The 17625-nt window shown below is 40.4% G+C and overlaps 1 protein-coding gene across 1 annotated transcript; it reads right to left on the bottom strand.

Annotated features, from left to right (window-relative positions):
- Positions 1-202: 202 nt before the first annotated feature.
- TADA1 (transcriptional adaptor 1) lies at positions 203-16369 on the bottom strand. The gene is made up of 8 exons (XM_004329752.4): positions 16230-16369; positions 11748-11839; positions 11422-11487; positions 6982-7079; positions 5303-5512; positions 3876-4027; positions 1852-2014; positions 203-1407 (listed from the first exon to the last, which is right to left on the bottom strand). The coding sequence occupies exons 1-8, from the start codon at positions 16301-16303 to the stop codon at positions 1255-1257; spliced, it is 1008 nt and encodes a 335-aa protein (XP_004329800.1). The 5' UTR covers positions 16304-16369; the 3' UTR covers positions 203-1254.
- Between the last annotated feature and the right edge of the window lie 1256 nt (positions 16370-17625).

The following is a 17625-nucleotide window of genomic DNA, read 5'->3' as shown; positions in this document are numbered from 1 at the left end:
GGCTGTTTATTTTTTCTTTTTAGTCTTAACCTACATATCACAAGAGGAAGAAATGACATGCCTTAATTGGAACCTGCTTTTAATCTTTCTCATGTAGTACGTTCTTTTGAAAAGTCTCTGCTAAGATCTCAGAAAGCAAGGTTCTTCATATTTCTGTAGAAGGTGGTATTCCTTATATGTTTACTTTAATAAACAAAAAAAGTTTTCTCCCAAAAGGTTTATTCGTCGCATTTAAAGTACAAAACCAAATACACAGATCCAGATATTGAACCATATATACATATCTATACATATATTATTCAGACCTACGTAAACCCATCTGTACATTCTAACGTATCCACCAATAACATCTCTTGAATAAAAAGCAACATATCTCTAAACAAACAAACAGTTACTAGTAACACTGCCATTTGAAAGTATAGAAAAAGATATTTCATAGGAATAGGAGAATTACCTAGTATAAATCCAATATGTTCACATGGACTCCTATAGGAATAATTAAAAGATGAACCTGCCAATCAAAGTCTTTGGGCATAACAACTCTATAAAAGAAACTTGAGTTATGAGAAGATATTTTATAAGGTTAATTACATTCTAAGAGATTGTTTTGATTTGGTTTTTAATTTAAAGAAAGGACTTTATTTTCTCTAATAGCACAGCATTGCTAAGTCTTATTTTCTATGGAGTTGGAATGAATCTTTAGGCAACTACGTATACCTGTTAAAAATTAAACTGGTCACAAAAAAATATATACATATATAAAACTCATCACTAAAAATGATAACCGATTTTTAACACTGTGTTAAAAGCACAGTTCTTTCTTCAGGAGGAAAGCAGAAATTTTAGACTTGCCAGATACAGAATACGTGATGTCTCTAAACACAGAGATGTCCTGCTGATCGTGGGGACTAAGTTATAACAGCTTCTTTGTTCTAGAATGTCACCTACCTCACATGCAGACCACAGGATACTAGGCCTCAGATGCCTAAACAGCACCATTCCAGGCACAGAACTTTCTCAGTGCCTATTCCCATAACTGGGAACACACACACACATACATACAGAGATATGGGTCATTATTAAAATCAGATTTATTAATGGCTTCACAGTAGCAACACAAAATGTACTATCACCTTTCCATAGGAAAGGTTATATTTACTCTACACACTTCAGTCTTGAAATGTGGCCCCCAAAAGCATTCAATTCCCAATCATCAATGAATTTGCTGAGGGTCCCACACCCTCCAATCCCAATTCAGCAGAGCAAGAGCCCCTCCTTGGCTGCCAGGCGCTGGCAGTGGACTTTGTCTTGCTGCAGCTCTTCATGATTTGGATGCCAGAGCTTCATAATGATCCTTTCAATGTTGAGAGCATATACAGTGTGTGTAGGAATGACTTCCCTGTGTACCTGGGATTGAAAACATATCAGCACGTCTCCCATTATACTTCAGTATGCTTATTTTTCCAACACAGAAAATGAAAGTAAGATCTGTGTCAACAAAACACTCACACAAAAGACACACAAACCTGTACGTTTTAAGCCAGAACCTAATTAATCCCAAATCAGATAACAAGAAAACAAGGAAATAACAAGGCTCTGAAATAGAAATAAGGGGACAAGGAGATTTTTTTTCTTTCACTGGGGAGGTGAGAGATGCGGGAGGTAAGTTAGGAAGGACTCTTGAGCCGGGGGTTTGAAAGATTAGGTTACTATTAATGGCTTTAATAACAAACAATAGAAACTGAAAAACAAAAGCCAGGAAATGGAGAAGCTAGTGAATATCTTTGTAGACTTGAAGAAACTTTGAGCCTATCCATAAATCCAGGTAAACCTTAAGGAGCCAAGAGTTACCTGCAAAGCTTCAAAAAGGTCGTACATGTTCACTGGAGGCAAAGTCGTGGGTAGCGTGTCCCCCGAGCACGCCAGCAGGAGTGCGGCCTGCTGCTCAGCATCGTCAGGAGGCAGGTGAGACGCTGGATTCTGACCAGTACAAGGAGCAGAAAAGGCTGGAGGGCTGGAAACAAAATGTTTCAGAAATATTCCCAGTAAGTAAGATGGAAACACTGAACAAACAGAATAGGGATGGGCTGCTAGAATACTTCCTATAAAATATATCTCAACGTGAATCAGAAATCCAGTTATCTTTCAGCCAGTGTATACACGAGTAGTCTATAATTTTAATTTTTAAAGGCAGCCCATCTGTTGGGCTGGAAATAAAATGCAGTGCAACTGCATTTACCCTTCTCCCTCCACAGTGCTAAAATACTAAGTCAGGATACTGAGTCAAAATTGTTCCCTGCCCTTAAAGAGCTTCTAGTTGGAAAAAAGTAACAGACCTTCATTAAAGGAAAATGAAATTGGAAACAACCAACCTGGAGAGGAAGGTAGATGATACTGGAGACAAGAGGATCAAAAATAACAAGAAAAGAAAATAAAGCACAAAAAAAGCAACAGGCAAAAATGGAGGGTGGAGAAAATTCATCCAGATCTTGCCAATTTCCCAAAATAGAACCCAGATATAACATCAGCTGGGAAGTCAGACATAATTTTTGTATCGTAATACAGTAGGAGATAACCTATGCAATTCTGGAGAACACGCAGGAGGTGAAACAACAGTGAAGAGGGAACTAGAACGAAAGCACAAGTGGAGCATGAGCGTGGGCTCCGGCAGCAGACAAAGGCAGCGCTGATAGAGAAACAAGCGGCCGACGGTGAGACAGGAGCCTCACAGGGACAGGCTGGCAGGGGGAGAGGGCAGCTGGAGGCCCGGCAGGGTCACACACGGCTCCAGCGCTCGCCCGCTACGAGGGGCCACTCATTTACTCTTTTTGGTTTGTTTTTCTCTAGAGAAGAATGACTCACAAATGAGAACAAATAATCCCAAACAGATATGCCTGAATGAGATTAAGAAAGTAAATCTTCACCTATGGCAATCTAAATAGTGAACCCAGTTTAAGCCAGTGATCTTCAAGATGAGCCCTGTGAGCCGTCTCAAGGTCTTCGGGGCCATGTAACAGGCACCAGCACCATGCCCTCCCCATGGTGTCAGCACCATCTGCTCTCTTCAACTCCCTGCTCCGCTTTCCCATCCCACACCCCTCACTGTCACTCCTCCTGCCTTCCCTGCCCATTACTTCTTCCCCAGCATCACTCCTGCCAGCCTTCCCAATCACACTTTTTTCTCTGAAGTTTTATCTCCCTTGTCATCTCTTTACCTCTCTTCTCCCTGAAAAGGGACAACACAGGGATGAAGGTAATCCAGGTCATCTCAGAGGGATGACTCAGAATATCAGAGAGGTCCTGGGAGCCCACAGTGGAGTGCAGACAGAGAGGTTCCAGAGATCGGAGCTGAGAGACCAGAACTGCACAAGAGGATGCCAAGAGCAACCTGACGACACCCAGCACAGGCCGCTATCTTGAGCTACAGCTAAAAAAGCCAGAAAAGGACCTGGAGAGACACCTACTGCTCCTCCTCCCACCATCAAGAAACCCAACCTTGACCCAACAAGCACAGGCCACGTTCCTGAGTGAGAGCCGGCCCACTCCCCCCACCAGTCAGGTGATGCCCCTCAGGAACCATCCAGACGCACTGCCCCAGGGACCTACTCCACTGTACTTCGGAAAGTGGGGGGCACTCACTTTAAACCACATGCAGCGGCCAAACTCTACAACTTCACTCCTAACATAAAGAGTACCATAAGAATTCACTGGTTATCACGCAAGGATGCAACTTAAGAAAATAAAACCATACTGCTCTCAGAGGTACCTTAGACGCACAGAGCCCCAGTAACCAACTTTAACAGTGGTCTATTACAAAAGAGTAGTGTAACCAATTAGGAAGGATGGATGCAAAGATCACAAGAAACTTCACATACCTTTCTATTAAGTTGTTGTAAGCTACTACACTGTTCTTCAGGTATGGCTGTGGGGTCACATTACTACCAAAGGCATATTTAAAATGACCATCACGTAATCGATAAGCTTTCCTTCTTGACACAACTGATGTCAATATATCTTTAAGGTGATTCTGTAAAAACAAGAAAAAAAAGAGAAAAATAGCATGAACTCCTCTTTAAAAGCAAACCATAAAACTTCCTTTGACCAAAAAATGTTTATTGGCATTTAGTGGATGGAGATGTGAGACAGGCAAACGAGTGCTGAAACCAGACGAATGTTCACGAAACAGCCACAGAGCCATACATACCAGGGTACGAGGGTACAGAAAAGAGCAAAGGGAGACACGCTATTTTTATTTAGTTCTATTTAGGATGGGCTTGCTCTACTTTAAAATTTATTAAAGTTTTTATATCTCTGAATTGGCTCCTCTCCCTCAAAAATGATGTTCAGATAGCTTTAAATAAAAGTACAAAAATAAGTAATTTTTTTAAGCAGCAAACTACCTTGAAGCTTGGTTTAAAATGGTACAAAATGTTTCACCATCAGGAACATATTGGTTATAGTGCCCAATCTACTAAAATCCTTGCATAAAAAGAACCTTGGCTCTCTCAAAAGCCACATGAACAAAAGATATATAGGAAATAAACAGAAAGTTAGGTATTTAATATCTCTTCGCCCTTGTGAGAGCCAAGTACCTAAGAGAGGGTTAGAGAATGTCTGCGAAAATAGAGACAGAACCAGTCCCAGCCTACCCTTATTAACAGGGGTGCTGGGGTCAGGGATGATGTTTCAATTCTACCAATAAGATCAGCTCATGTCAGGACTTCATGGTACAACTTATGATTCAATGTTTATAACTTCTTGAGAAAGCTATTATAATCTCTGAGGTACCGGCAAGGAAACGGAGGCCCAGAGAATTGAAAGGAATGACCCAGCGTCACCGGTCAGTACCTGTGCACTCTAGACCCCAGTGTATGTTCTGTCGAGTAACTAAATGAGTAAAATGAATGAATGAAAGAGTGTGCGGAGACAAGAATCCCACAGTTCAGATGCCAAGTCTAATAATGCTCTTCAAATGCCGTACCACGGCAACATCAAGTGATTTTAATCTTTAGGATTCTCGATCTCATTTTTTTTTTTTTTTGCTTAAAATCTGTCCCCTTGTTGAGAAATTAAACATCCAAAGTGTTATGCAAGTAACCTTTCTGAAAAGTTTAGTCTGTTAACTGAAGGCAATTGTTTGGATTGTGATGTTTCTCCCCTCAAAAGAAAACAACTTTCAATGATGACAATTCTGAGATCAGAGTCACATTTTAGTTCTTTTCTTGCAGTACCAGCTTTGAATAACTCACACAAGCTTGTCACATTCAATCTGTAAGAGTGTTTCTGCCACCAGCAAACCAACCTCCACTGCATAGACCACAGCTGAGACAGCCTCCTCGGTGACGTTGTCCAGCCCATGCTCGTAAGCAGTCACTATCATTCTCCCTTCAAGCTGACCCCGAGTGGGAAGCATCATTGTGTGGGAACAAAGTTTCAAGTCATCATCATCTTGGGGATCCTTGGCCACAAACTGCTGGGCTCCCGAGAGAGGATTTTGAGGCTGGAATCTATGCTATGGGTAAGAAAACTTTTCAAAATTATTCATTATGTGGCAAGTAATAAGACACAAACAAAAGTAACCTATGAATTGGACCTGAGATCCCACAAATTAATGCCACCAAAACTATACCACAAGTTAAAAAAAAAAAAAAAGTAACTCATGCACAACTAATCACAGATTCACACCCATTACATAGTAATAATGAAGACATGAGTTATGGGGAATAACAGTACTATGCATAGCAGTTTATTCTATTCAATTAATACCTCGGCAATCACAGAATATATGGCTCTGTGCTAAAAATAACAACTGGGGAGAAGGAGAAGATATAAAACTATTTTCAAACAAGTCAGAGTATTTTAAGTATACTTGTAAGTAAGCAGATTCTGAAAATAAAAATATATAATTAATGCTTAAGAAAAGCCCTAAAAAAACCTAGCTAACCAATATAACAGATCTAATAACAAATATCCCAAGATAATGTAGGGTAGTGTAACTTTTACCATTATCTTCTACTAACAACTCTCAACACAGAATCTTTCTAAGACACAGTCATTAGTTTTTTTAAAAATAGTTTTTCCCAATCTTTTCCGCTTATAAAATCTCAGCCTTCCTCTGGGAGATGCTGATAGCCCAATTATATTCTCCATAATCAGTGGGAGATATGCCTCAGTAGCTTTTGCTTAAGCCCAACTCACAAGATTTTGTAGCGAATATGGCTTGTCCTGTTTGAAGTTTGTACTATAAAAGCAATACTTGTTGTTTTTCCATTTTCCAAGTAAGTATAAAACTGTATTTTATATCAAACATGCTTTTTTAAACCAAGTATACCTCTCTGGAGATACTGATGCCCTCCAGATCGAATATTCTTGACTTAAAACATAGAGCCAAGGTAGAAATAAATAAATATTTGTTAATGTTAATGAATAAAGCTATCAATACCCAGTCAAATCTATAAAAGGGATACTTTTGGGAAACTGTGTTCCCTGGATATAAACCAGAAAAAAAAGCAAGTTATTCTAAAACGTTTACAAATTTTATAGCCCAATGCCTTCAAGATTTCTCTGAGGATCCCCAGAAGGCTCAAGGCCTAGTGGGGCATCAGCAGCATCCTGCCAGAGGCCTCTGGGCCTCCTGGACCCTTGGAACAGAAGTCTTCAATCTGAGAAACATTATTCATTCCACACAGATATTTAAGAGGAAAAAGAACACAGGCATAGTTGTTGAATTACTGAAAAATCATTAGGTACTAATGATAACATATTAATAATTACACAATAACGAACTGGAATAAAAATTCAGACACAATCTTTGAAACCCTCTTCACCAAATTCAAATATAATAACACCGTTTTCTCCCCAAATCATGCCCTTTTTTTTCAACTTTACTACCAGAATTGTAATATTCATTAAAAAACTAAAGCCAGTTCCATCACACCAGTGCTTCAATCAGTTGTTACCAAGATCTACTAAACAACCTACATCAAATTTCTGACGAACAGAAGAAAGCTTTTTCTTTCCCTTTGGTTTTCCAGGTTTGGCTGCAGAACCCCCTGTCCAGGGTAAAGATCCAGCACCCTCTATAAGACAGAGAAATAACAATCATAAGAGAAAAGAATGACAATTGATAACTGCTAAGTTTGTTTTCACTTTAGGCTAAAAAAGTATGAAATGCTCAAATGATGAAAATGAACAAATGCTTAAATTCAGATCTCTCATTCTCCTTCTCTAAACAAAACATTCTCCTTCCCTAAACACAACTTCTCTCAAATCACATTTTTTTCTCTAGCTATAACCAAAATTGTTCTTTTAGGAAGACAAATTTGTTTTTCACATTTTTCATTGTTTACTGGGTGTTTGTTTGCTTACTAGTAGCAGTAGTATTATAAAAGCAGGACAGAATTTTCTAGTTCAAGATGGTGAAATAAGCACATGTATTTGACTCCTCTCTCTTCCAAGACCCTACTAAATATGATAGTAGAAAAAAGTAAATGGGGGCTTCCCTGGTGGCGCAGTGGTTGAGAGTCCGCCTGCTGATGCAGGGGACACGGGTTCGTGCCCCGGTCCAGGAAGATCCCACATGCCACGGAGGGGCTGGGCCCGTGAGCCATGGCCGCTGAGCCTGCGCGTCCAGAGCCTGTGCTCCGCAACGGGAGAGGCCACAACAGTGAGAGGCCCGCGTACCACACACACACAAAAAAGTAAATGGCACACATCCAGAACACAGATAAAAAGCAAAACGAGTGGCAGACCAAGATAAGATATCAACAAATTTCAAAGATGGGCTAAAAAGGAGCCAACTTACAAAGCGGACACTTGGAAGCTGTGACCTAAGTTGGCAAGGTTGGTAAATAGGTGGAAGTAAATAAACCTGACTAGTAGATATCCACAAAGAATCTGGATTTGGAGAAGGTGAGTGCAGTGGGAACCAGAAGGGATAGTACAGCTTAAAACAAGATTAATGGAAGATCTATATTGAAAAGTCATCCATAGAAACCCCTTCCCTCACCCCCAGGACTGAACTCAGTACAAAACAAAAATGCAGGGTCCCTTGCTCAAAAGTTAAGAATTTCAAGACAACCACAGTACAGCACTAAACCAAGCGCAGGCCCTTCCAAGTTCATGGACAGTTCCTGGCCCCATGAAACCAGCCCCACTCACTCCTGTACACAGTGCAGTATAAACAGGTGGCAGGGAATGGAGAATGGAGAACTCTTCTCTAGTTAAATAGAACAAAATTTCTGGGATTTACTGAGGTAGCTGGTATGAATGTTGGTACCCTAGAGCACAGTTCTCTGCAGCTGGCATTTGAGGAACCTCACTGTAATGGCTGGCCTCCCGTCAGCTCACTCTAAAGCACAATCTCCAGGTTTTATGCTTCATTCGTAAATGTGGATTCTCAGACATTTGATGATAAGCTGTAACATGGTAAGAAAGACCAAAGTAAAAAAAAAAAAAAAAAAAAAAATTGAGATCCTAGAGATAAAGAATTCAGGCAACACAAAGAACTTAAGTAATTTCTAATTCATATCCTCAGAGAAGTCTGAGAAGATGGGTATCCATAAAACAAAAAGAAGACGCTATAAAAATTGCTGAATTAAAGAATGCACTGGACAGAAGGGCTGAAAGAAAGAATTGAGGAAATCTCACAAAACACAGAGCAATAAGGCAAGATGGATGTTTAAAACCAGTCAATCCAGAAAGACGTTTCAGCACACTGTACGGAGCCACTGAGGTCCCATAAGAAGCACAAAAAGCGAAAGCAGTTGTCTTTGAGAACAAGCTGGTCTAGGAGGGGGAAGCTTTTCATTCTAAGACCCTCTGTACTATTTTTTTTTAAACCATGAACATATATAGTTTAGTGTTAAAAAAAATCAGAAGTTATACAAGCTCATTACAGTACACTTGAAAAAAATATCCCAAAGAATTTTTTTAGGAAAAGAAAAAAAAAATCACCCATCATTCTAACAAAACATTATTTCATCTTGATGTTTTTGGAAGAATGAGTTCGTAAAGCTTTGAAAAAATATTCCTGGTTCCTCAGCTAAAAAAGAACTGTTTGGAAAGTCAAGTTCCTCTTCTCCATCGCTTTAAGTATCTTTGGCACACCTAGATCACACCTGGTAAGACCAGTCAATCTTAGATGATTTCCCTGATGAATGGAACTTGATGTTAGGCGATGCTGCTGCTGAGTGGCCAAATATACCTCGGGTGAGGAAGCAAAGCATGGCAAGGACTGACTCTGACCCCAAGGAAGGAGGGCTTCACAGCGGCAGTCAGATTTTGGTTTGGATCCAACACTTCTACTTACTAGCTGAAGAGGGCCTCAGGTAAGTTTTTATTTTGTTTTGTTTTCTCTCCTCTGAAGTTTGTTTCCTAGCATACAAAAAAAGAGGCTAATACTTCTGAAGAGTTGTTGTGAGGATTAATGATAACGCACATAAAGCGTCTAAGGCACTGCAGTTACAGTATTCAATAAATAACATTATTAAAATCAGCTTTCCTGCCTGCCTTAGAAAAACAGTAACCAACCTGATCACAATTATTAAAGTACAAAAAACTGTACTTCTATACTTTACTTTTAATAGAAATCACCTCTGTTGCCAGCAAATATTAATTTCATTTTAAAGGAAGACATTTTGGGTATTTGAGAAATAATCTCTAAATTCTAATGTTTCTTCATTTATTTTTAACCAACAACAAATATTCAAGAATATCAAAGGCTTTATTTAATTAAAATCAGCCACCTATACTAATACCACTTCGTATTTGTTTGGCATTTTTTATTTTTAAGAGCACTTTTTGCATGTTCTTTCATCTGTTTTTTTTTTTTTTAATAATCCTGCAGGGTAGATATTACTGTCTCTGTTTTATAAATGTGGACGCTAAGAACACTCAATAATTAACTACATTATCTAAGCTAGTGGCAAAACCTAAACTTGAACCCAAGCCCCTTGACTCCTATCAACCAAGGTTTCTATTTTTATTTTTTTGCGGTACGCAGGACTCTCACTGATGTGGCCTCTCCCGTCGCGGAGCACAGGCCCCGGACGCGCAGGCTCAGCGGCCATGGCTCACGGGCCCAGCCGCTCTGCCGCATGTGGGATCCTCCCGGACCGGGGCACGAACCCGCGTCCCCTGCATCGGCAGGCGGACTCTCAACCACTGCGCCACCAGGGAAGCCCCAACCAAGGTTTTTATTTCCGATCATCCCACTGAACCTTTTGGGTGAGTGCCACTTTAGAATATACCTACCTAAAAAGTAAGATCTAATCCTCACAATGTTGGCTTTTCTGATCAAATTAAACTTTATACAATGAAGTGGATTATCTTTATGATCTAACTGGCGAAAGTCCACTTCTATTTAAATTAAATAAAACATTAGAAATGTGACACAGTGTAGGATGTGCAGTGAGGGGTGTGGTGAGGAGTGGAAAACTGCCTTCCCTCTGTAACACCAACCTCCGTAAACAAACGCTCACTGCTTATTATTCTTCACACCAATGGCGACTTCTTTGAGTGTGGAGAACAAGCCTTTAGGAGATCTCATCTGAACTCTCTATCTTACAACAGAGCTTAGCAGAGGGGGATGATACAAAATACTAGTCACTTCTATGTAAACATGGGCTTTTAATAAATGATCATCAGAATCACCACAGGCCCTTTAAACAACAAAAACTTCAATTTAATCTACAGTAGGAGGTACCTGTAAATTCAAGTTTTTAACAAGAGCCCAGGATAAGCTTTATCATGAGGCAAAGTTTTAATGCATTTACCTTTTTTTTGACTGATTAAAATAAAATTGAAAGAGGGGACTTGTACCACTTAAGCTCCAAAAAATTAGGGACAAAGGAATCATTCTGTCTATACCTATTTATTTAGGTCGAAGTGACAGACTTAGCATCCACATACCTCCCCACCATGCTGCTATTACTACCTTTGTTCTTCACCAACAGTTTGCCAAACACATGCTGAAGCTCCAACCTTCCAGGTGCTAATATCTCACTTAATTAAGAATAGGAGAAAGTCCAGGTTCTCAACATATGCTGTGGTTTCCCCTCCACGTACTTTACCTTCCCTATATCTATGGAAACGCTCTCCTAACCACCAAATTCCCTCCCTTCACTCCTCAGCTTCTTCCTCCTGACCACCTACCCTCCTCCTCACTTCTCATTTATTTAAGTAATCTAAACCCAGCTGAATGGGGGGTAAAGACCAAAAGTCAATGAAAGGACAGAGAAATCACCTGCTTTAAAAAGGTTCTATAGAAGAATCTCTATTACACAATAAAATGTTTCTTCTGAGCAGTTCAAAGAACATTTCATTTGCAAACAAGTCTGTTAAAGGAAGTGAAAGTCTAGTAAGCCCAGCATTCTGTGGTTTTGCTGACTGACATCCCTGGAGGTGTTCCCACTCCCTTACCTGGTGTAGACACCAAAATCTGACAACGCGTGAGAATAGCCAGGAGGAAATCGTTGTGAGAATGGACTGAAAAAGGGAAGATTGTCACAAGTCAAATACAGAATATTTACAACATAAGGAACCCACTGTTTCAGTCTAGCTTTTAAGAACTTTGGATATCCCCTACTCTGCCATTCTTTCCATTTAATTTTAAATATCCACATTATTTAAATGACCTTATACCACTAAAACCAAAATTTTTAAAAAATTTTAAATAAACTTTTAATTTATTGCAAATCTGGGAAAACTTCAGAACAGTAAAATAACTCCCCAGATAATTATTTTACCATTATCCTGTGTGAGAAGTCTATGAGCTTCAAGGTCAAACTCTTCTTTGCTGATCTTCTGCTTGAACCACAACTTTAAGTTAGCCCAGTATCTGCAGAGGCAGAAACAATATTAAGAGCCTCAGGTTTTGCTTCTTCCCCAAGTTCACCTTATCTGCCTCAACTCCCAGAAGAGGAAGGAAATTTTGCATTCCCTAGTGTTATGGACTGGGTTGTGTTCCCCCCAAATTCATTTGTTGAAGCCCTAACCCCCAGTACCTCAGAATGTGACTCTACTCGGAAGTAGGGCCTTTAAACAGGTAATTAATGAAAAATGGAGTCGGCAGGGTGGGCCCTAACCCAGTGTGACTGGTGTCCTTATAAGAAGAGATTAGGACACAGAGAGAGAGACAGAAGGCAAAAGCCAAGGGGAGAGGCCTCAGAAGACAACCCTGCTCACACCTTGATGTCAGACTTCTAGACTCCAGAACTGTGAGAAAATAAATCTGTTGTTTAAGCTACTTAGGAGTCCGAATACCATCACAAGAAGGAAAGTCCTCCCTAAAAGGGACTAAGCAGTAGTCATAGAATCAGACTCATGAGTCAACCAGCCAAAACCCACTGCTGTACCTTTCCTTTCTCACTGCTGCCCTTCTAAAAGACCTGCTCACCAGAAACCTACACTTAAGATTTATATTTTAAAGTATTATTAAAATTATCAAATATTGCATATTTGAAAATTGCTGAGATCTTAAAAGTTCTCATCACAAGAAAAAAACTTTTTAAACTATGTATGGTGAGAGACGTGAACTAGAGTTACTGTGGTGACCATTCTGCAATATATACAAATACTGAATCATTATGTTGTACCCCTGAGACTAATATACAGTTATATGTCAATTATACCTCAATTTTAAAAAGATTTATATTTTAAAATGTGTATGTGTTTTATGGGCATTAATACCAATTCTGGGCAACCTCTTTCCTTTCAAATGAACTCAAGTTTTAATCTATCCTGGCTGAATGGGATTCTAAAACAGCTCGCCACAAAGAAAAACACCTGAGCATAGGAGAAACTTAGTGGTTTTTAAAGTGAAAATCAACCACTAATCATAAAAATTACTAGTTAACTAGTAGGAAGAAAGGATCCAATCTTTTATACCTTAACAACATTATTAGAAATAGGAGTAAAATACTTTACTTTTCACATCCACACCCCTTGTTTCTGTGCTGAAGAAAGCTACTCCTCCTTCAAGAAACAGGGCTAAAAATTACTTAGTATGTTTTACAATCACTTTCAATTCACGATTAACTACTTTCTAATGCTCATTTGAGTTTCTAACAGAAAAGAACAAAAAAAAGGAGCGATTCCTAAACGAGATGGTTTAATGCTCTCACTGACCTATTATACCCATGGCAGGGTTTCTCCTGTTCTCCCATATGTAGACTAGCTTAAGTCTGACTAAGTATATATGTAATTGCCTGGGTTCCTGTGCTTTGCCCTCATCCCCCCCTTCCCCCCACACCGGAGAAAACCCGTAGCTTTAGTGGCGTCTTAAAGCTTCCCAAGACCCATTTCATTCAACAGCAAAACATGTTAGTTCTAGAGCCTGGCACCATGTTCCACGTGACTAGTCACACCCAGCAGTCAATAATAACTTCCCAACATCAAACACTTAAATGCCCCAACCTCTGCTTTTTTTTTTCAAAGAACAACTAAAAAATGAAATAAAGCTCCACAGAAAAACAGAAGTCTTTTCCTATCCCATTTTATACAACAAAAGAAAATAGTAACATGAGAAAAACTTCATTATTTTAAAAGCCCTGTGTTCCTATTTTATAAGAAAGAGGCAAATATATTTATATTTCGTGTATGAACTTGTTCCAGAACTAAGGCAAGGCTCTGCCAACATGATGCTGTCTATCTTTTCCAGTGGCAAACTTTCAAATAGCCAGCACTGGCTATCAAGTTGAAGACTCGCTCCCCAATCCTGGTCCCTGTATTAACTTGCTGTATAGCCATGGGCAAATGACTGTTTTCCTCAAAAATACCAAAAACAAAGTTAGTCAACCTCTATGTAGGTGAGGATGATGGGTGATGAGTATAAATGGGTCAGACTAGGAAGCACTTGAGATACCTGAAGAAAATTAAATAACATATGGCTAAATCATCCGAAAACCTAGGCACCCATTTGAACCCAGAACTCTACTGGGTACTATACAAAGTGAGTTAGCCAGCAAAGCTCATTTCTTTCTACAAGCTGACATGGGCACACAACCTGACATAAAGAACATTAGGGCCACTGCATAAATAGAAAGCAACTCATATCTGAGTTCCTTATACACCTTATCATATATTTTACCTACAAACAAGGACCACATTTAAATGGTCACGTTGTACAAACCAAAGCTAACTACTCATGGAGGAAATGTGAGAAATTACTGTATAGCAATATCACAGACTGTTCAACCAAGAAGCGTGAATTTTCAAGGAGCAGAAGGGGGGAAAGACAATGAGAGAACGGAAAAAACTAATAGAGAACAACACTGTACCATTAACTGTTCCTGGCACAAAAGCATATTTTGATTGCGGTGTTAGTGGAGATTCAGCTAAAGATGCACCAAATTAGCTTTGGCAGCTCTATGTGACCAACGTTTGACAGCCAGTGTTGACCTTTAAAGACCAAACAGGAAATGCTAACTTCAACATTTCTGGCGACCCCAAGCTTGTGTGAGGAGTGTGGTATCACAGAGTTCACCATCGCATCTAATCAATCAATTATACACACAAGCCAGGTTTATTGTAACATGGAAACATTCACTTTCAAATATCTGTAAGCATCTTAGATGTAACCGAGTGAAAAGTCTTTTGTGCTTAAAAAGTGTAAATTTTAGCTGTATTACAAAAATAAGCTATAGTAATTAATGAAGGTAAAAGCTGTCAATTTTACTCATTAAAATAATTAAGAATTTTTAATTAAGTAAGCAAGGAAAGAGACAAAGTCAACCTGAATATTAAAATATAACTTTAGGTAGAACATTTTATCTTTGGGAATCAATGTTTACAAAAAATTAAATAATTATGCCAAAATAACAGATTAGATGATTAAATTTTAATTCTAGTGTTTGTAGTTTGATTTATTAACGTTCCTAATATTAAAGTAATCTTTAAAAATTATATTTTGTTCTTAGTTATTCCATTTAGGCCATGAGTGTTCCAAGAAGGCTTACATGGGAATTCTGCATATCTATCTTGCGAGGACGAAAAGTAGATTCTGCCACCCCAAAATTTCACAAAAAGGAAAAACTCCAAAGATCACGTATGACATCCAAGTTAAGTAACTTCAATCTCCAGTCATAATGAAAAGTAGAAAGATGAGAAGGAGAAAGTGCTGGAGAAAAAGAAAGATCCCCCAAACACCTTGCTCCTCCGGAAACATCATTTCAAAGTGTCTGTTGAGTAATGCAAACGTGTAGAATATCACAGAAACCATCTAGCAACAACAACACAAGACTTATACTTTTAAACGTTTAAAATTTGCTTCTTATATTTTAGAAAAATAAAATTGTAATGACAATGTTTTGAAAATTTCCAAACTTGACCTTGTACCTCGGAGGGTTCCTTCTATGACTTCAGCCTTGTATTGAGTTATTGATTTTACACTCGGCCATTTCAGCATCTGACCCCACTGTGTACTCGGTCCCCTGCTATAACCTGGGTGAAAGTCTGTCTGAGAGTCTCTGGGGTCCTTTGCAACCCTCTGTAAGGTATCAGAGCCAGAAATCAGATGCAAAGGCCCCAATCCTGCCATGACTTTGAAGAGTTACTTAACCTCTCAAAATCTCAGTCTTCTCATCTATCAAACGGGAATGATAACTGCACCTACCTCACATCTCTGTTGTGAGAATTAGATGAGATAGTACATTCAGAGCGCTTAAAAGGTGTTCAGTAAATGTCTGCTACTGCTATCATCACTATAACTGCAGCATTGTTCGGTGACTATTTCACCGGAGGGTCTGTCTGCCTTCCGAAATTGCTGTCCACGCTCTTACCGACAGTGCCTCCACAACACCCGCGCTCAATAAGCCTCTGCCTCCAGGAAGCCCTTCGGGAGCGGGCCGCCTGCGCGGCGCCGACTCAGACCAGGCCGGTAGTCAGCCACATGCGTCCCGCACCCTCGCACGGGCCGCAGTCGCCCAACAGGCCCTTGGGCGTGAAGGCGTGGAGTTAGCTTTTCCCGCCCCACCCAGGGCACAGCCTCGGGCGAAGGCGCCCGCGAGGTTCCGGAGGGAACCAGGGAGGCCCGGCCCCTCCAGCCGGGTGAGTCGGGGTTGCCCGCCGGCCCCTTCCCGGGCCCGAGAAACCCAGAGGCCCCGCCACCCGCTACGCGAGGGCTGCACAGGCCTCGCGGCCGCGGGGGACAACTCCATAGTGGGTCGGCAGCCCGAAGCTGGGGGAGCACCCGCGCGGAAACCCGGAGGCTGCGTCCGGGGAGTTCTTACTGTTTCACGTTGTCCCCCAGGGCCTCGCTCAAGTTCTTCTTGGCCGCCTCCAGCTCGCTCACAAAGGTCGCCATTGCTCCCCACGTCTCAGCCCGACCTCAGACCCCTCGGCCACAACGACCAGCAACCGAAAAACCAACTCCGCGAAGGCTTCGGCTCTGGAGGCTCCGTCTTCTCCCGCCTGCCCCGCCCCCAAGCTCTGAGAAGACGTTTGTTTGGTTTTCGGCTCCGCCCGCCTTTCTGGAGAGAAAGTGCTGAGCCAAACTCGGTGTTTTTGTGGTCCTCCTGCTCCCGCCCCCTCACATCACGTGACCCGCTTCACCTAGCGCTCCCGCGCCCCACCTAAACCCGCCGCGGCCGGCCCGGGCTGCAGCGTCACCTGCAGGGCTGGCGTATCCCGGGCTCTCAGTCTTACCGCTGCGGAAGTTCCGAATTCGGTCCTTTTAGCTGGATGAATATCTTCCCCCTCCAGGTCAAAAAGTAAATGTAGTATTGACTTTATTCTCTTTCTTTGCCTTATTTTTTTTGCCGATCACTCATCATCTAACATGCCACTTAATTGACTTATCTTTTAATTTTCTGCCTTCTCCAACTAAAATGTGTAAGTTCCGTGAGGACAGGATTTGTGTTTTGTTCACTGATGTTTCCCCAAGTTCCTAGAGCAGTGCCTGGCACATAGTGGGCTCTCAGTAAATATTTGCTGAGTGAATGAAGTAATTTTGAAAAACAGGAAAATGCACAGAAGGATAAGAGGAAAAGAAAGAAAACAAAATGTTACCACCCCGGGAAAAACCCTTTTAACTAAGAGAGATTCCCCCTTCCCATAATTTATAATCATACTCTATCTTCAATTGTGCATCTTGGTAGAGTTTTGTTATATTTATACTTAATAATATAAATGTTTTCCTCTGGTATTGTCTTTATAATCATAATTTTGGTGACAGCATATTAAATACCGCACAGGAGGAAGGCACACAGTAACTTGTTTCCCAATTGTTAGGCTGATTATTTCCATTTTTTTCTATTAAAAGCAATATTGTAATACACTTTATACATAAAGCTTTTCGTCATTTAGGATTATTACTTTAGAACAGAGTCCCATAAATAGAATTACTGATTTAAAGACAGGAGTATTTATAAGAGTCTTGGTGCATATGGTCAAATTGCCTCCCCCAAATTTGAAATAATCCTAAATGGCTTTTAAATCTTGTGTAATTTCTCCACAGAGACTCCTTCAGGCTTCTCCATTCCTTCAGCAAATATATAGTGAATTCCTATTCTGCGCCTGGCAATCTTTTGGGTCCTGGGGATACGAAGATGAACAAGTCAGGTAAAGTCTTCCTATCTGTGTCATAAAACTCTAAAGAAATTTTGACTTTTTAAAAAGTAGTTATCA

Source organism: Tursiops truncatus, chromosome 1 (assembly GCF_011762595.2).
Source record: "Tursiops truncatus isolate mTurTru1 chromosome 1, mTurTru1.mat.Y, whole genome shotgun sequence".
Classification (NCBI taxonomy): domain Eukaryota; kingdom Metazoa; phylum Chordata; class Mammalia; order Artiodactyla; family Delphinidae; genus Tursiops; species Tursiops truncatus.
Note: the sequence above shows the minus strand (reverse complement) of the source record. Positions and strands in the feature narration are given on the sequence as shown.